The 20733-nt window shown below is 36.5% G+C and overlaps 1 protein-coding gene across 1 annotated transcript; it reads right to left on the bottom strand.

Annotated features, from left to right (window-relative positions):
* Window positions 1-998: 998 nt before the first annotated feature.
* LOC104220640 (auxilin-related protein 1) lies at window positions 999-10235 on the bottom strand. The gene is made up of 8 exons (XM_009771539.2): window positions 9549-10235; window positions 8012-8369; window positions 7790-7907; window positions 7544-7644; window positions 5360-5425; window positions 5031-5120; window positions 4060-4236; window positions 999-1517 (listed from the first exon to the last, which is right to left on the bottom strand). The coding sequence occupies exons 1-8, from the start codon at window positions 10058-10060 to the stop codon at window positions 1479-1481; spliced, it is 1461 nt and encodes a 486-aa protein (XP_009769841.1). The 5' UTR covers window positions 10061-10235; the 3' UTR covers window positions 999-1478.
* Window positions 10236-20733: the final 10498 nt, after the last annotated feature.

The following is a 20733-nucleotide window of genomic DNA, read 5'->3' as shown; positions in this document are numbered from 1 at the left end:
TACATGAAAAGTGACTAAATTTCGATTACTTTTGAAACTGGGCTATTTTTGAACGACCAATTATAAATCTGGCTATTTTTGAATTTCTCCCCCCAATGAGGCATAGTCCAAATAGTTGCACTGAAATGTCATAACCATAACAAAAAATAGTGCAGTTCAATTCCGGCAACGTATTATGTATAGGTTTTCTCTGATTATATATTGGTATTTGCCTCATTATTGGTTTATTACTGATTCTGTCCTATCCTAAATATAAGTAATTGTTCTTGACAAACTGAATCTGAACTTAGAATTGTTTATGATACATATCTATCGATATTCTCCCCACTACCCCCCCCCCCCCCCCAAAAAAAAAAAAAATTGACAGAAATGATCAGGAAAAGCAGACAAACTAGAGAAACGAGGTCAGTACACTTGATTAAAAGCGGACAAATATTTCAGGTGCAAAAAATTAGAGACAGCATTTGAGGAGAGTTATGTTGTCTGTTCGAAGAAATGATTTAACTTATACACCACTAATGCACAAATTTTTACACTAGTAGCGTATTAGTTGTCAAAAAGTTACTTTAATTTTCTCTTATCGGCCTTTCAAGTACTTCAATAGATTCAACCCAAAATATCTTCAGCTGCCAAATCATAAGCTAGATGCAAAATTAAGGCAAACAAAGAACAGTTCTCAACTCGCTGTTAGTTTCCTACTCCTATCAATCAAACTGTAACTGTGTTAACGTCCAATCTTGCTCCAAATAAATTAATCTAGCCCTCAAGTTAGAAGGATTAAGTTGTTCACAGACTTGACAACTCGCTGTAATATTCTAGAAGAATCGAAAAGAGCAATGTGCTATGCAAATGTTTTAGTTCGAACAATAAACAGCTATACAGTGACACCAACCATAAGGGGAACAATGAGGTGATTCCCCCAAATCAAACAAGGCCTTTCAATAAATAATTCTATGGAGATTATTGGCAACACCCAACCTCAGTTTTAAACACAATCCTAGAAATCTAACATGGGATCAAAAATCATATTCATGCATAAGAAAAAGACCAAATTATCATGAATTCAAGGATAGATGATCAATGACAATATCATATGCAACATGCCAACCACCATGGTGTTTCGCCTAAATCAACATATTATGCACAAAAACCTACTGCTATGATATTTCAGAGCAAGTGGGAATCGCTGATGAAGATTTCCATCTGTATGTGACAACTGCTAAACAAAAAAAATGACACAACAAAAAATTGCGGGGTTCTTAACACACTGACGGAGATCGTAAACATGCAGATTCGTGAATGTCACTAATTCCCTGTGAAGCAACTCAGTATATCAGTATCATGTCGGTCCACCAAAGAATAAAGTCGAGCCAACTTGCACAGCTATTTGAGCACTCGTACATCGTCGCTTCACTTCCAAGCAAAGGCAGGTCATCATCTGCTTTCTCAACAAAAGGGAACCTTATAATAGCTCAAACTCATCTTAGCTCCTCTGTATTGAATTTATTCCACGCTTCCTGCAGTCAAATTCAGGATCTAAATTCAGAAAAGTGTAGCTGATGGTTCCTATGCGTATTATAGGATATGACGGATAGCAGTACTCACTCCCGCTAGAGAAACACAATCCCCAACTGAGTCACAGACTAACGATTGGCACATTTGAAATGTAGTACTAGATATTGTCACGTACTCTGTGGTGACTGGGTGTATACATTACATAGAGTGAATTTCACTGAGTGACAAAAAGGAAAGGATGTAGTATTTCCTTCCCAGCAGAGATGGAAATATACTATAAAGATGTAGTAGTTATTTCCCAAGAGAGACAAAAGCACGTCAGAAGTAACCAGTAATATTTTTCTTTATATTTCTCCCCCTAATCTACTGCCTTCATATTTCATTATTTGCATCATCCTTATGGAATGTGTATGGATCCATACAATTAATACAGCCAGAAGCTCTTGCAGTGGAATGGTTTCAACTTTGGTGTCCAAATTGAGCAGCTAACTGTTATTTCTCTACTCTCCCCCTCCCTGACCAGACACTCTGCCTACATTTCCCAGAAGACAGCAAAACCTTTTAGCCTTGTTTGATGTTTCCCATTAAATTCTATTGCTTTTGCTTTGTCGCATTTAGAAGTTTCCGAAAATATGAGTTGAATTTTTGTACAAATCAAGCTTCTACTGCTGTTATTCAGTACGAAGATTATTCAAATTCATATTGTTTGACAAATAGCAAACTTTAAATTCTACATTTTCAAATCCTTTACATTACAGTTCTTCAGAAACAAAATATTCTCTTAAATGCAAGCAAGAAAATGATCCTGAGTTGCAATATCTAAACTCAAACATTAACTCTGAAATTGAAATTTGCTCTTTATATTCTAATTTCTTAACTATTTCAGGCCCCTTCAACCAACAATGCTTCAATGCAGTCATTATTTGCAAGTAAGCAAAAATCATAATTACACACCGGAAAAAGACTATATTGCGTTAGCAGCAGCATTTATGATATGGATCAGTAGTGGTCCATTAATTATCAGGTTTGTTTGAGTTAAACTTATAACGCATCGTTAATGCACCTAGTATATTAAGTGAATTTTCTTCCCCAGTATCATATTTGAATCATATCAAACCCTAACTAATCGATAGAATAAGAACTTTTAACAAAACCACAGCTATAGCAACATAATCAAATTTTCATACAAAAAGGTGAAGTCTTGAACATTGAGTTGGTTGAAGTTATGCATTTTCTCAGAGAAAATGACAAACGGTTCACTCTAAGGACAGTAAAACTTTTTAGGGGTCATTTGGTTCACGGGATAAAGGATATAATCCTGTGGATGAAATGTGGGATTCTTTAATCCCGTGTTTGGTTGAATTTTTATTTCTCATATAAGCAATCCCGATCTCAGCTAGACCACGATTTTGTTATTATCTTTAGACCATATTCATGTGGGATAACAATCCGGGGAAAAAAAACGACAAAAGTGCCCTTCTCCAAAATCCTTTAAAAACGCCAAGGTTTAAACAAAGTTTATCCAAGTTTATCTATTATAAAACCAAACACATGTATTATATAATACCCATATATCCCATTTTTAAGTCACTGAACCAAACATCTACCATAAACAATGTATCCACTAAATAATTTCGTTATTGTTTAATGATGTAGATTCGTTTCCATGGTTTGATCCCCGCATAATAATCGCAGTATAACTTGTTTGCAAACCAAACGAACCCTTACAAACCTTATTACTATTTGCCCTAAAGGGGCTGGCCATACCATGTACCTAATATACCCACATATTTTACTCCAGTTAAAGGGCCATTTGGTTGGCCGCATTAATAAGAAAATCCCTGCATAGCATAAGTAATAGTATAATATTTGGTTGGCCACATAAGAAGAGATAATCTCTCAAAAATTAATGCATTGTTTCGTCGACCGTGTACGGATAAATCCGTGCATATGCAATGTTTGGTTGGTGGTATTCAGTGGTGAAGCTAGGAATTTTCCCTAGGGTGTTCAAACTTGAAATAAGTAAAAAAGAATTTCGACAAAGGGTGTTCAATATATGTTATATACCTCTAAAATCTAATATTTTACCCATATACGCAGTGTAATTTTCCGACGAACCCTTACCATAGAGTAGCTTCGCCCATAGTGGTATTGAACTTAATACCAACATACCTAACGAGGGAATCTATGTATTATTTTATGCACGAAAGAGTTTGGAATAAACTATATGTATCCACAAAATGTGGATAACACTATCTAAAGACATAAATGCCTTCAAAGTAGAAATTTTTGCACCACATTTTATGTTTTTACCATTCCCACATAATAATCCCTACATTACAATCCATAAATAACTAGTACGCAAACCAAACAGCCCTTACTTCTGCAGCTCCTTGTAGCTTCCCATATGCATATATGATGTATGCATCGCAGCCTTGCGGTTGCTTAAAATATAATGATGAAGCGTACTTGTTGAACATATAAACGACAGGAATGAAGATTAAAGAATGTGAGCTTAACAACTTATTAAACATATGCAGTTACCTTCAGAAGATCAAAAACCTTCTCAGCAATATACTTTTGCGGAACTGTGGCCCCTTTTTGTTGAACTTTGTCTGGGTGGACACATAAGGTTGCCCTGTGATAAACTTTTTTGACAGATGTGGAAGTGATCAAATCGGTCAAAGAAACTGGCTGCCAACCGCATTCAGGCCACAATACCTGCACGGCATTTAAGTTGCGAAGAACTACTTCATGACACTGGATGCCACATTTCAAAATTGTAAATACTATGGTCATAACTAAGTGAACTTTGTAAAAGCCCATACTTACTGGCTATATTATAAGATATAGTTGTGCATTCAATAGTTGCAATTAACTACTTCCTTCATGACACTAGATGCCATATTCTATTGCAAATACAATGGTCATAGCTAAGTGAAATGTGCAAAAGCCCATAACTACTAGAAATATAATAAGAAGCTACCAACAGAAGAAACATGTATGAAATATCATCCCCTTCTAACGTTTGCATTGCTGCTTTGTGTATGAGGATCCATAAAACACTGGATTTGATGGAAGGGCATCAATTTCTCACAGCAATAGATTAGAAATAACAGATTCAACCAGACCACATGGCATCGAAGATAAACGACAGGTAATCTAATGAATACTGATATGATGCAAAGCTAGAGAAACCATTAAACTGGCAAACAAGGTAGAAAGATGATGCACAAAATATTACATTAGTGTTGGGGAGCTACCCCTATCTACAATTGTAAGAAGCAAATCTAGCGCAGTTTTGCCTCCTTAGATATAGCGAAATTTAAGGACTTCTAAGGATCAAGCTTGATTCCCTTTTTACCCAACAGAAATTAAGCGTTGATTTATGGATTGGATCAAACTAATTTCAGAAAATATCTAAACTGGCTTGAGAGATAGTAGATTAAATCTAATTATGTCTTGAAAGATTCTTAATAGATCTAAGCGGACTTCAAGATTTGCTGATTACATACATGTTGCAGTGATGACAGCAACGCGCGGAGGTTGCCTTCTTTCCCAGTAGCCCAACGTTTTATATCATAGTCCAGCATCTCAGCAAGCCTCTGCAACAAGCAGTTTGTTCCAAAATCAAAGGAAATAAGCTATACAGAATGTTTGAGCAGGCTGAATGCATAATGTGAATTTCAATTAAAAGATAAAGCAAACAGGAGAGAGATTTTTCTTTCTTTTGGGGTTTTTTTTTTGGGGGGGGGGGGGGGCAGCAAAAGGCAAATGGGGGAGGATATTTTCCTTCCCATGAAAATCAGTTATTGACAGCTCTAAGCAATCATCAGAAACTTACATGCTTCTCTTCCTGCTCATTCTGAGACTGAAGATCGCGCTGAGTCTTCTCAGCCAAAGCCTTAGCCTGATCACATAAAGCAGAAGAATCAGATACCGTAAAACTCGCCCAATGAGACACACATTTAGTTCGCAGGGGAATTTTTTTAAATGCAACTTCACAACAAAATAACACCTTGGAGTAGCATTCCTGTTATTTCATATATGCACCCATGCACAAGCATTCGACCGTGCAAAATAACAACCAGACTAGAAGGCAGGCTTGTCATAAACTAAACTTTAGGATTTGGGATACGAGTAAAATTAGGTTACAGACTTACGGGTGCTAAGATACGGCTGTGTTCAATTCCTAAAAAATAGAGCTGTTCAAAATGTAGCATCAGATATTGAGAAGACTTTGTACCGACATACTCCACTTGATTTTTCTAATTGATTTTTTTTTTTTGCTTGTCTATTTCTGGTGATTTTCTATTATCCTTAATTCAAAATGCAGATACTGGATTTTTTTCCAGAATACAGATAATGGATTTCGTTGATCTTGGTAGCTTCTAAAGTCTAAACCAAATAAGATACATCAAAACCTGCAAGATTATATCAGGGGCAATGGGATTACTTTGGCGGAAGAAACATTTTTAACTAAAACCACATCCAACACCAACTCCAAAAGCCGGGACAACTACCCCAATTCTTGATGTTCTGATCTGTAGCCTCCACAGAAAACATTTCTTTTCTTATACTTCCATTCATCTCCATCACTCCTCTTTCTCCAGCAAGGTTTAGCGATTCTGCGGTTTCAGAATCAAAATAGTTTTTACAGAATTCCTTTCTTCTTTCTCATTAATCTTCAACCCTCATGCTGACTAAAGCATCTTCTTTATTTTTTTGTGTGCTTCTTATGTCACTTGGAAAGAAATCAACAACCATGATAGAGGAAGATCTAGAGGTTTTGACTTAGCTATCTTCAAGGTCAAGCAAGCCACGAGGGAAGTGATTGAGGGGATGAATGACCAAACAGATGGCGGCTATGGACCGTGTTTGTACTTCTTGTTCCCTCTTTTTGATAAATGATAATTTAGATTAAGGATCAGCACTAAGCAAGTGCAAAACGTAAAATTACAAATTGTGCAGTTCCCAATCATGTCTAACATAGCATCAAAATCCTGTACAACGGACAGCTTGCACTACTTCTTGTTCCATCTTGTCTTCATCTTATTCTCTGTCCGCTCATTCTTCCTATTTCAACTTATGTGCCAGTCAAAGATCCTCCAGATATTGACTGGATCTTGTACGAATCCTGCTCCAGCACGGGTGTAATCTTGGATGGACACCGGTTCAGTGAGAGAAAACTAAGGATCCATGTAGCATAGCAAACAACTCAAGCGTAAGCAAGAAAAACTAGACATCACATTGGCGAAAGCGCTAAATGGGAATCCAATTGCTAGTTACCACTTCTATAGTGCACTCAGTGGTAATGCTAATCTAAAAGCTGTACAAAAACACAGGAAAGCAATCTCCGGAATTTATCTCATTCTACCAGAGAGTTGTTTGCATTTTTTTAAGAATGATTACTTGTAAACTACACATTATACTTTGAAATGCTTTAAAACTTCTCTTAATTTGCCAACCAACTTTAAAAAATGCTTTAAAAATTTCTTTTGTACTCTAAATTTCCAAAGGAGGACACAATCACTAGGGCATCAAGTAGTCAATGTGTAGTACTTGATAAAAGCTGCTATATCTCTATAACTCATGTGTAGATCCATGAGTTAGTGAGACATATAAACCTCAGCATCTAGTGGGAAAAGTTAAGGAAACACCACATCACAGGCCAAACTTATCCCCCAGAACAACCTTCAAACAGCCTTTTCTAGTTCACTTGAAGAAAAGACCTCATATTAACGAGAAGCACAAGCAAACCTTTGACCAACTCGTATACAGATCTTCCTCTTCCCAATATAGCTGAATTTCTCAAGCAGCCACACATCAACCAACTTAAAAACCATTCTCTCTCCACAGAATCAGGGATGATTTAATGGATCCAACAATAAGAGTATTATTTCATGTTTTGAGGATATGTTAGCACAATACTCATCCAACAATAAGAAAATATTGTGGGTAATGAGGATAAGATAGCACAATACTCAACTGAAGGGACAGTCAAAAGATTCTTAAGTAGAAATTTTACCATGCGCTCTTGGGTCTTCATATGATGCTTCAATCTAGCTCTTCGTCTTTCTTTACTTTCTCCTTCAACTTCCTGAAACACCTCAGAGGAAGGAGCAGAGTCTGCATGTGCACAAAGACTAATAAATAAGAACGGGAATAATATAATTTATTAGAATTAAAATGAATAAAATATTCTGGTATTAATAAATTCTAACGCATTAATTCCTCAACAAAATTTAGTATCTTCTTTTGCAGAAATGAACACCTCCAAAAAACATTAAATCATCAACAAAGTTTTTCACAGGCGACACATTCTTCCTTATGGATGATGATTTCTTTTCTTCAGGCTTTCCTTTCTCATGGAAATCTGCAGACACATGGCCCTGAAAGAAGGGGGAAGGAGAGAAACATGACACAAGAAGAAATCAAAAGGGTTAGCCAATCAGTACCCATAAGATCTTGGAATCCAACAGTCTTAATCCAATACCTTAGCTGCAGATTTTGGTGTTGTTGTCTTGCTCGGTTTGTTGATCGTCACTCTCACACTTTTGGACTTCTCTTGTGCTCTTTCCACAGGCTTCTTTACATAGGCGTCCTTTTTAGTATCATGTGATTGTTCAGTTACATTACTCCTAACCTTAAAATTCGCAAAATCTTCAAGTTCGTCAATTGAAGAAGTTACAGTGCTAATTCCAGGATGATGTTCTGATGATTCTGAAAATGGCCAAGAAGAAGCATTTGCCTCCCTGGTGGATGATTTAAAAACTAAAAATGGATCATCTGGCGAAGAGGAGCTTGATTTAGAAGAATTCGACTGCTGAGAACCTTTCGTCTCTAGCTTTTTGCTGTACACACAGAAACATATAGACTTTTAAACAATGCTTTTGGGGATGAACAGCGTGATACAATAATGGGAAAAAACAATGAGGTGCAATTCAATAGGAATTGCATTTGGCACTTTCCAAAAAAATGCATGGGTATCAAATAGCAGGCACACTAGGCATGACAAACCTAGTGCCAAAAAGACCAAAATGATGTGGCAGAAGTTAGTTGACTCCCATAATTTTGCACGACATCCTCTTATTGTAGGTTTGAGTTACACATCCATACAGCTTTGCGCATAAATCGAGTTTTTCATGGCAATGTTAGTTATATCGTAAGATGATCATTGCCTTGCAAAGATGGTCACATTCTAACATGGAACACTTGGGTATTAATAATGTTAAACTTTGCCCCAAAACAGATGTTATGGCCTGAAGCAGCTCCAAGATCAAGATACTACTGAGATAAAGTATTATTATTTTATGGACACACGGCAGTCCATCGAACACTTGAAAGGTATTCGCTGACAAAAAGATAGTAAAAAGGGGATCTATGTAAATTAGTTCATAGACACTGTGAGTATCTCTCTCTCTATATGACCTCTGATTTTCTCATATCTCAACATTCAATTTGCTATACCAAATACATTTTCAATGTTATATTGAACTCTCAGCTCATAATAAAAATCCATATAGTGACTTCTAGCATAGGATTCAGTTAACAACTGCTTTAGCCTTTAAGTTATGAAGCAGAAAAAACCTTTTTCCTTTCCATTTCAGCTCAAAAAGAAAAGGGCAACCCAATGCACAAGGCATCCCGCGTTCATGCGGGGTAGGGCCGCACCACAAGGATGTGATGGAGACAATCTACCCTAATGCAAGAATTAGTGGTATGCTTCCATTCAGCTCACAGTTCACAAAATTAACAAGGACTTGAGTTATATGCACTGACAAAGGAATTCATTAAACATCAGTACAATTTAGCTTCGATTAATGCTATTCATCAGAGTTACCTGCATTTACTTTTAAAAGGACCAGATTATATAAAGAAATTTACACAATCAGTGCACAGAACTTGAACTCAATTAACAATACACCTACATAACAAATTCCTAGTCAACTGGAAACTTCTAAGTCGAAAACATAAATAGAAGGGAAAAGAGTTGAAAAATTAAATCGTTCACAATTGAACTAAATACATACCCATAACTAGGTGAGCTAAAATCACCAAATCCAGGAATCAAATCATCGCTTTCTGACCTCTTTCCAGCGTGATCTTTCTTCGGACCATCCGATTTCAATCCCAAGTTCCCAAATAAATCATCAATTGAGTCACTTTTCTTTGGTGCCGTACCAAACAAATCAAAATCATCATACGAATTATTACCGCCATAGTTATTGTTATTATTACTATTAGAACCACCTAAAACTGATTCAATATCAACATTATTCTGCTGCTTTGAATTTGCAAAAACGCCACCGAAAATATCATTATTGTCGTAATTCTGTGAACTCTTGGACCGGAAAATTCCATCGAGATCATTGGCAAATGGATCGGAGCTGTAACCCGAGTTTTGACCGGAATTAAACCCAAGGTTTGAGGGAAAGCCATTGGTGGAATTGGTCTTATTAGCCTTCAAATTGGCCATCGGTGTTGACTTGCCGCCTTGAACTTTAACGCCATATCTCTCAACCAAAACGCCAAATTCATCCATATTTTTTTGTCAAAACTGAAACTGAAAGAAAATTACAAAGAATTGGCAGTAATTCTTACAACTGACTACTATCAATTAATTAATACATCTAACAAAGATAAAGGAAACGCAATATGGGTTAAGTATGTATATACAAAAAAGGAAGGTGCAGAGTAATGAGCTGAAAATTGATGATGAAGAAAATAAAAAGTGCCTTCTTCAATAATAGAGCGTCGGTTCGGTTGGTGGGGTACGACCGTACGTACGCGTATTTGTGCAAGTATGAGATGTCAAATCGTTGGCATCCGGCTACGTTGGGTAAAAGGATTTGAGATGGTCCTTCGCTAAATGATTTACACGTTGTTTAAATTAAACTAATATACTTTCATTATCAATTTAAATAGGGTAAAAACTATTTTCATCCCCAAATTTATTTTAAAAATCAAACTCATCCTCCAACTTTAAACAATTACTATTCTGCTCCTCATATCAAAGATAACTTCTTACGATACCTATTTTACCCTCTATAATTTTTATCTCTTAATTTTATTCTTCAATATAATGATATCTTTTTATTTTAATTTATGTTATCAGCTTATCTATCGACAACTTTAAAAAATTATTTTGAAACAAAAAAAAGTGCTATAATGACGTTATAGTGAAATAAATAAATAATTATAATAAATAATTTACTCGTATCAGTAATTTTATTAATGGCAATCAAAACTCAGTCTATTTACAAAATTGAGAATAAAGACGATAAATTTTTATAAATAATATAGTGCAAGTAATAAAAATAATAATGGCCGAAAAATAGTAAATTTTATAATAAATTTACAAAAATTATCTATTTACACTTTACATGAAATTTAATCATAATTTAGAAAAAACTTTACTAATAACAATCAAAACTCAAAATTTTATATACACGTAAAGAATAATAAAAATAATGAAACTTAAATCACACCTCACATACATACACCGACGTACATTATATACATTTTAATACACATAATATTTGAATAATAACAATAATAATAAAGTAGCAATACATTTTGCAATAAATTCATAATATGATTATTTTATTTATAATGTTAGTGAACTTAGATTAAATTATATAACAAGATGTAGTATTCTTAAATTATGAATAAATACATGTATTAAAAAATTATAATAATATAAAAAAAGGCATTACATATATGGGAGTTGAAAATGTCAAGAGTAAAATAGATATTATGATACAACAACAACAACAACAACAACCCAGTATAATCCCACTTTGTGGGGTCTGGGGAGGGTAGTGTGTACGCAGACCTTACCCCTACCCTGAGGTAGAGAAGTTGTTTCCAAATAGACCCCGGACATCCTTCCCTCCAAGAACTTCCCACCTTGCTCTTGGGAGACTCGAACTCACAACCTCTTGGTTGGAAGTGGAGGTTGCTTACCATCAGAGCAACCCCTCTTGTCTAAAATAGATATTATGATAAAAGAATGAAAATGACAGTTGGTCAAAGTTGGAGGATGAGTTTGACTTCTAAAGTAAACTTGGGGGATGTAACTGATTTTCACACACTTAAATATAATGACAATTTATTGACTATGGAACTTCAATTATAACTATTAAAATATATTGGGGGATACTCAAAACTTTTCATAATGTTGTCGTATTTGCATAAATTAAAAAATATACAAGTAATATTAAATATCATTTTTTTCACTAGCTAAAAATTCTAAGCTCAATGATTTAGTTGAATATTAATGAAAATGGAGGTGTAGGTTCAGTTCTTCTTAGCCTCAAATTTTTTTAACAAAAATACTCTTACGATTTTCACAAGAGGAAATATGAGCATGACAAGTGGATCGAGAAATACTTTTTTAAAAGAAGCAGTGTAACTATTATATATTTTTTATTTCTACAAAATATTAGTATAGACATTTAATAAATTTTTCGAACGAACCAATGTCGGATGACAATGCTTCCTCCCATGTACGTCTGTCCCTCAGTATATAATCTTAATGGGGGTCATTTGGTTACCAAATGAAATAGACAAGAATATCTCATAGATTGGGATATCCTATGGATTACCTAACCCAATCCCATTATTTTCATATAAAATTTATTTCATTATTAATTAATGCTCATAACCGAACATGAAATAAATACACTCTTATGCTCCAACTCGAGATTAGTATGGAATGATGAAAAGTATTTTATTCCTTCGTGGCTAGAAGTCAGGTTATGTGGTTTGCCTTTGCCGTCCAAAGCACAAGTACTACAATACGATTCTATTAATACAGAATTCTTGCACCGAAAAAGTTATAGTAAGAAGAATAGAAGAAATAAATAGTTAATTAAAGGATCATAAGATTGTTTACCTGAAAAATGATAATTACAATTATATTTAATTATGTGATTCTAAAAATACGTAATTTATTTCAATACTAGTTGTTAGGTAATATATATTAAGTGTAAATAAAGAAAATAAGATACGCAAATCAATAGGGTCACAAAGCTAGCCTCGAGCTGGCTGGAGCAGGGCCTCGTGGTCTAGATGGGGTCAATAGCAATGAACAATTAATGAAGAATCAATGATAACGAGGGCCTCAGAAATGGACTCCGAAACTTAAATAATGGTATTTTGGACTCAAAATACCATTATTCAGTTAAAAAAAGTTACATTATAACTAAAATGCAGTATTATACTGCGTTTTAGTTTAACGAAAAGTTAGCCGTTAAAGTAAAACGCAGTATAATACTACGTTTTATTTAATAATTTATTTTTTTATAGGAAAATGCAGTATAGTACTACGTTTTAGGAAAATGTAGTATTATACTGCGTTTTCCTATAAAAAAATATAACCCATCTTCTTCCTCACGACAGAACCACTGGTTCATTTTTAACCCCCCCCCCAATTTCTGCTGGTCTCCCCCTCCGATTAAAAAAATTCCTTGGGCCCCACCCGTCACACAAAAAGTGAAGGCATAGGTTCCGCATACAACTCAAGCCTTCGATTGTTGTGGGTTCCTTCTTTCGCGCTCAAAATTTCAAATTTCCGACATTTCAAAAAACATAAATCGAGGTATTTCGATTTAGTTTATGTCGAAACTCGTAGAGCATATGCATATATGTTTTCTTGAATGTGTTTCCACGTTGATTTGTGTTATGTTTGCGATTAAATTTGTATGTTATTTTTACCCGGATTAAATTATTAGTATTTAAAAAAATAGTTAAAAGTTGAGAAATAATTTTTATTGTTAATAAAATTGTTCACAAATATCTTTTATTGTTTTATATGTAATTTCGTGAATGTTATGTTCATATGTTTGTTGTTTTTATTTAGTTTAAATTATTTATTTGCTTAAAGAATAGTGGCCTTTTAGCGTAGTAAAATATAAAGTCTTTTAGCGCAGTAAAATATAGAGCCTTATAGCGTAGTAAACTATAGAGCCTTTTAGTGTAGTAAAATATAGAGTCTTTTAGCGTAGAGTCTTTGTAGTTTAAGTATCTACTAACTACAAACTCTATCCAATTAAACTTTACAAAATTAATTATTTAATTTATAAAACAAACTTACAGAACTAAAAAATTAATATATGTTGTCAAATTAAATATCGAGCGTGGAACTCATAGTTATATACCCTGTCCAATTAAAAAATAATTATTTAATTTATAAAACTAACAAAATTTAAAATTTTTGAAATTGACACACATAATAATTAAGGATAGTTTGGTGCTACTAGGCCTCAAATATCGAGCCCGGAACCCATAGTTATATACCCTGTCCAATTAAAAATTAATTATTTAATTTATTAAACAAACAAAATTCTAAATATATTGAATTTGACACACATAAAAATTCAGGATAGCTTGGTTCTACTGGGCCTCAAATATTGAGCATGTAACCCATAGATATTTACTATGTCCAATTAAATAATTAATTATTTAATTTATTAAACTAACAAAATTCTAAAAAATTTGCAATTGACATACATAATAATTAAGGATAGCTTGGTGCTACTAGGCCTCAAATATCGAGCCTGGAACCCATAGTTATATACTCTGTCCAATTTAAAATTAATTATTTAATTTATTAAACTAACAAAACTTTAAAAATATTGAAATTGACACACATAAGAATTAAGGATGGCTTGGTGCTACTAGGCCTCAAATATCGAGCCTGGAACCCATAGATATTTACTTTGTCCAATTAAATAATTAATTATTTAATTATTATAACACAAACAAAATTCTAAAAATATTAAAATTGACACACATAAGAATTTAGGATAGCTTGGTGCTACTGGGCCCCAAATATCGAGTCTGGAACCCATAGTTATATACTCTATCCTATTAAATAATTAAATATTAATTATTATAACACAAACACACAATTAATATTGTTTACATTACAATAGACGACATAGACTTGCCGCTTGTGCATCCTGGACTAGCCTCATATCAGATATTAGTATTACAGGGCGACCATAGGTCCGCCTACGTATGGGAGGGACATCTATTGGATCAGAGTCTCTGCGTCAGGAGACCGGACGACTTGTGGGACTTTTTGAAGTAGAGAGATTTCCATCCCCGCGTAGTCCATCGCCTGCGTGCTACGGGCTTCCTTGGGATTTTTTAGATTGGGCGGCTGCAGCTCAACTGGTCTCTCATCACGGCATTGATAGAGCGGTGGCGACCGGAGATGCACACTTTTCACCTTCCCACTAGAGAGGCCACTATCACGCTTCAGAATGTTCAGATTTTATATGGGCTGCGTGTTGATGGACTGGCTGTTGCACTACCCCAGTATATGAGAACTATGACGTATACGAGTTCTCTTTTGCACTTGCAGCTTGCGCAAATACTCCTTATTACACACCATTTTAAAAGATTCTGGCGGCCAATAATGCTCAGTACCCAATGGCTGCAATCGCCCACTATACGTGTGTACGTATGCAGCAACACTGTATTGCCTATCAATATAGTTGGTTGCCCCTAAACCCAACTTGTTGAAAGCACTTCAAGGCATGTGCGCACGGTATGTGGCAGATGGTCCATTTCTCACATGAACACAACCTGCTGGCTTCATTCACCGTTTGTAGATTATTCCCCCGGTGTCCGCAGATAGCGGTCTTAACTTCAAAAACACCGCGGTCGTGATCATACTGTAAAATTGAATGTCAATATGCTCGCTTCCTATACTTCTCAAATCTTCTCATCGGTATTGGCATAAATTGAATGCCCCTGTCCATCAATGCCGATGCAGCTCTATACCTTTCAACAAACCTCTCCGCAATCTGTTTGAATGTTATCCGAACCATGGCAGTGACAGGTAATCCACGGGCAGACTTCAACAAGCCGTTGAATGACACCGACACATTTGTAGTCAGGGCTCCCCATCGTATGCCGCCATCAGCATGCAATGTCCACATGTGAAGCTCATGTCCCATCAGCCAAGTATATGCTCATAGATCTAGCTGCCGGATCGCTTCCATGCGCCTCGTAAATTTGCACTGCTGGTGCTCGGTTGCAGCCATCCACATTAAATCATACAAGGCCTTGTCATGATATTTTTTCTGGAAATTGGCCTTCAGGTGCCTCACATAGTAACGGTGGTATGCATAAGGTTCCTGCCATTCAAGCAAATGCCACACAAAACTTAAAATACCACCAAGTCGATCAGATATTAGACAAATACCTGAACGCTGTTTGACAACGTGCTGCTTCAAATGGTTCAAAAAAAGCGTCCATGTCTCTTCGCTTTCGTTGGAACAAATGGCAAAAGCTAGTAGAAATATTTGTCCGTTGGCATCTACTGCAACTGCAACCAAAAGCTTAATATCATACTTTCCATAGACATGAGTACCGTCTATGGAAATTACAGGACGACAATGCACAAAACCATCAATTGCTAGTTTAAATGACCAGAACACATAGTGGAAAATATATTCCGGTCTGTCTGGATTCCGCTCACGCCTCCATTCAACAACAGTCCTGGGGTTAAAGTGTTGCAGTGCGGCCATGTACCTGGGCAGAGATGTAAAAGACTTATCCCAGTCACCATAAATAAGTTCAAAGGCACGTTTGCGCCCGAGATATGCCTTTCTTTTGGTTATAGTACAACCATACTCCTGGTGGATGGCTGTAATACACTCTTTAATCTTGAACCTAATGGACACTTCCAAATACGGAATCAAGACAAGAGAAATCAAGTCTACATCCAGGTTGAAGTGATTCTTATTGAATGTGTCCATTTCACATCTGTGGGTGCTAATATATTTACCCACTTTCCACAACCCTGATTTCTTCTTGCTGGCACGCAACATCCAGTGACAACCCATAAAGTCTCTACGGCATACAGCCTTGTACACCTCCGTAGTTGACTCCCTTACTATCATCTCACGACACTCTCTTAGGCTGTAGATTTTTACAGCCCTGATTAAGCGAGCTTTATCGGGGAAATACATGCCCTTTTCCGGCACCGCTGGTCTAGACTCATCCCACATTGCTGACCGAATTTTGTCATCATCCCGTGTGAGGGCATCCATGTCCAACATACTTGGCAAATTATCAAGGTAGGGAATATTCCGCTCATGAAACGACACGTGGGACTCGTACACTCTTGGTCTAACGGGAGGTGGAAGAGCCTGCTCCCTCGTCAGCTCAGGTTCGGCATCCACTTCCTCCTCGTCATCATCCTCATCAGGGAAGGGTGTGTCATCTCCAGACTCATCGACATTGTTGTCATAATCACTATCATCTTTCTGACTTTGCGCATCTGCCAAATTACGAGTCAATCGTTGTCTATGGGCAACTGTGTGAGGTCAGGAACATCAAGTTGCTCGTTTTCATTGCACAAAAAGAACAAAATGATAAGCTACTCAACTAGATAAATAATTTACATATAGCTATATCACTTTACTTACAAGTCGTACTGTGTTGACGTTCCATGATGGACATTTTCTTTTTGGTAATGACTCTCAGATGAACCACTGTGGTCCAACACGCCAGAACTACGTATATTCCAACTAGGAGTGGGGTCATAACTTGTAAAATGCATATCCGGACGGTACCCTCTATAAAAATATGAGTGTTAATACAAATCCAATTCAAAAGACTTAAAATAAACATCGGTAAAGCGTAGAAAAATTGAAGTTTACTAGTCGTCTTGTGGATTATATAAAGTCGAAAATTATTTTGTGGCTGCTCATTCGCCGGTGGTGACAAGTTTAAATCAAGGCAAGCTCTTTCATCAGGAATCTGTCCGGAAAAAACTGCTCCAGAATAACCACTCGATGACTGGGGGTTATCCCTACTTCACACCCTCATTATTGGGAACGTCTTCAACCTTGACATACATTTCCAACAATTTTATTACAATAAATTTCCTGTATTCATCCGAAATCCGCAAAAAATCTCTAAGAGTTTCATCATCTTCGATGTTAAACTCAGAATAATAAGCAAACCCCCGCGGAGTCACAAAATACGGAAATCTACCGGTTACTTTAAGGTTCACCGAACGTTTCCTCACACTCATTTTTTTACGTAACAATGATATCAATTTATTGTACTCAATTGTAAGCGGCAATTTAAAATGACACTGTGGAGTTGAACTATATCTCATAAAGTTATTCTCCATTACAACCTCACCCCCCCCCCCAATATAATGGAACTCTTATTTTTGGCTCTTCAGACATTATAAAAAAATGCTTGATAACAAGAAGAGAAGTATGAATGGAAGTTTGAAGGAAAGTTTTGAATGGATTTTCATAAAATCCTAACGCCTTTAAATAAGGCAAGTCCTAGCTTGGGATGCAGAATTTTTTTATGTAAAACATAGTATAATACCATGTTTTATGTATTTGAATTATTGTTATGTCAGTTATCCGCAGAACACTTATTGGTGGCCCAAAAATTTAATGTAAAACATAGTATAATACTACGTTTTAGTAAAACGTAGTATTATACTGCGTTTTACATTAAAAAAACGAATATTGTCAGTTATCCTAAGAATAGGGAATATTGGTGGGCCCAAATTGAAGTAAAACGCAGTATAATACTGCGTTTTAGTTATAAATGTAACTTCTTTTAACTGTATAATGGTATTTTGAGTCCAAAATACCATTATTTAAGTTTCAGACTCCTCAAAGATGGCCTTTTGCGGTTAATAATAAACAATTAATGAAGAACAATAAATGAACAATGAAAGAATAAGCAATAAATGTGTAAAATAATTGTTTAAGCAAAGAGAGTAGAGAATGTTGTATTGTATTCAATGTGAGTGTAATCAATAATAATTCGAATCCCCTCACAAGATAATAAGGGCCCCCTTTATATAGGAGGGGTGAATCCCAACACAATACATGTCTAATAAATGACGAAGAAATGCTACTAATACAGTTGTATAACGGCTCAGTACGGATTTGTACTATTCTTGTAGACTCTGTCAGTCCTCATCGCGTGCCCTCGGGGGTTTCCCGCCCTTCCATGACGGTCGTCGATTTTCATACTGCCTCGAAATACACCATGGTGAACCTTTGACGTACCCTACCGAGGCGAACGCTTCGGGGATGGGCCTTGGACTGTGTTTTGATCCCATCAAGTACGGTCTTGGATTGCCACGGGAGCCTTAAAACGGTCTTCCCTGATTTTGACCGTATACAGATAGTCCCCGTATTTCTTAGAGTGATGACCTCGATTTTCTTGAACCTCTTGTGATGACATCATGCTCATGACGTAAGCGTTCGAAGTGACTGAAACATCTCATCGGTTCATATCCCTAGAAGCATTGAATATACCACCGGCTCATTTTCCCAAAAACGTTGATTGCGCCACCGATCCGTTTCCCCAAAGGTATTGATTGCACCGTCAGATACGTTACTGTCTCTCTATAAATGGGGGATTGTTTGAACCAAGACTTTACTTAGTCCTTCTTCAACAGCCTTTAGCCCTTTCTCTTCTCTACACCCTCCTCCAAACTCCTATTTCTATGGTTCAAACCCATGACCGTAAGGTCATACAGTAACAGCTTTGTCAGTTATGCCATGACTCTTTTCCAGAGCTTTTCCCCACTGAGTGGTATTATACTGAGTTGTTATTGTTGTTTTTGTTGCTGTTATTGTTGTTGTTGGCCCGAAATAATGAGAGAGAGGCCTCAGATTCTTCCCGCATCAGAAGATATGTGGACTGTAAACCGCTGCTCATCTCTCTTAACTTCAACCTAGTGTGGCGTTTCACTCATTTTGCTTTCTATGAAGTGAGGTGGCGCTATCTACTAACGTTTTCATCCCACACTGGTGCAATATCTCAAGAAGTGACTTCACAATATTAGTGCTGATGAGACTCATATTCGCCAAGTTTTCCACCAAGCCACAATTTTCCTTGTTTGTTAAAAGCTTTTGCTCTTTGATAGGCTATAGCCTTTTCCTCATCTAGTGCTGCTTCGGAGGATGTTCTCGAAGACAACGCTCTAAAGATCGAAATGGGGTCCCCGAGGAAACGGTTCTCGAAGATGTCGCTCCCGAGGATATATCCTCGAAAATAGATTAGGCTTTTTAGCTGTTGTTTTTTGCTTCTTTGTTTCTGTGTAAGGACCCCTCGTGGGCCTTTGTAATCATCATTTATTAGTATAAGAGTTTCTTTATTTTTCTTTCAACTTGTGTTAAACTCCATTTTGCCTTCATTTGTGAGAAATCCAAGTGTATGACTTTATCGATCGGTTCGAATACTGGATCCAGTCATAATAAATCCTTATGTTTTTAATTGGTTAATATGACATTCCTTGGAGCTCTCTGCTATCCCTTAGACTAGGCCTGGATTGATTTGATGCGAACTTAGGTCGACAGGACTTCTGGGTCTGAATTGAGTGAGAGTAGGGTCTCGATTTTTCAAATAAAGCCTAACCTTTTTAGGCCTCGCTGATAGTCCTCGAGTGGTAAGTTTCTCGAACTAAAGTAGCTTTTAGATTTCACAACTGGGTGGGCGTTTGCTCGATCATCTGAAAATAAAGATAACCCTTAGGCTTTTACAAATAATCCCCGAGCGAGAGTTTGCTCGAACTTGGGCAGCACCTAATTGAGCGAAAATTTGTTTAAACTTCAAATAAAGATAGCCCTGAGGCCTTATAAATAGTCCCTGAGTGAGAACCTGTTCGAACTTGGGTAGCCCGTGGGCTAAATAATCGAGTGAGCGTTCGCTCTAACTCTAGAGAAAAGATAGACCTGAGGCTTTATAAATAGTCCCTGAGTGAGAACCTGCTCGAACTTGGGTAGCCCGTGGGCTAAATAATCGAGAGAGCATTCGCGCGAAATCGAGAGAAAAGATAGCCCTGAGGTTTTATAAATAGTCCCCGAGCGAGAACTGGCTCGAAATCGGGTAGCCTTTGGGCTTAATATTTGAGTGAGCTTTTGCTTGAACTCAAAGTAAAGATAGCCCTGAGGCTTTATGAATAGTCCCTGAGTGAGAATTAGCTTGAACTCGGGTGGCCTTTGGGTTTTAACAGCCGAGCAAATGACTACTAGAGCCCAACTCGTAGATTGTTCTTAATAATTTTTGACAATCCAATTCCCGATGCTTTGGTTCTGACTCCAGCATTATGACGTAAGCGGTTGAAGGACGGAAGGGTTGCTTTGGTACGATTCCCAAAATCATTAATTGTAGGTGGCCAACGGTCGGCCTTTTGGCTTCCTCAGCACG

The sequence above is a fragment of the Nicotiana sylvestris genome, chromosome 6 (assembly GCF_000393655.2).
Source record: "Nicotiana sylvestris chromosome 6, ASM39365v2, whole genome shotgun sequence".
NCBI lineage: Eukaryota > Viridiplantae > Streptophyta > Magnoliopsida > Solanales > Solanaceae > Nicotiana > Nicotiana sylvestris.
Note: the sequence above shows the minus strand (reverse complement) of the source record. Positions and strands in the feature narration are given on the sequence as shown.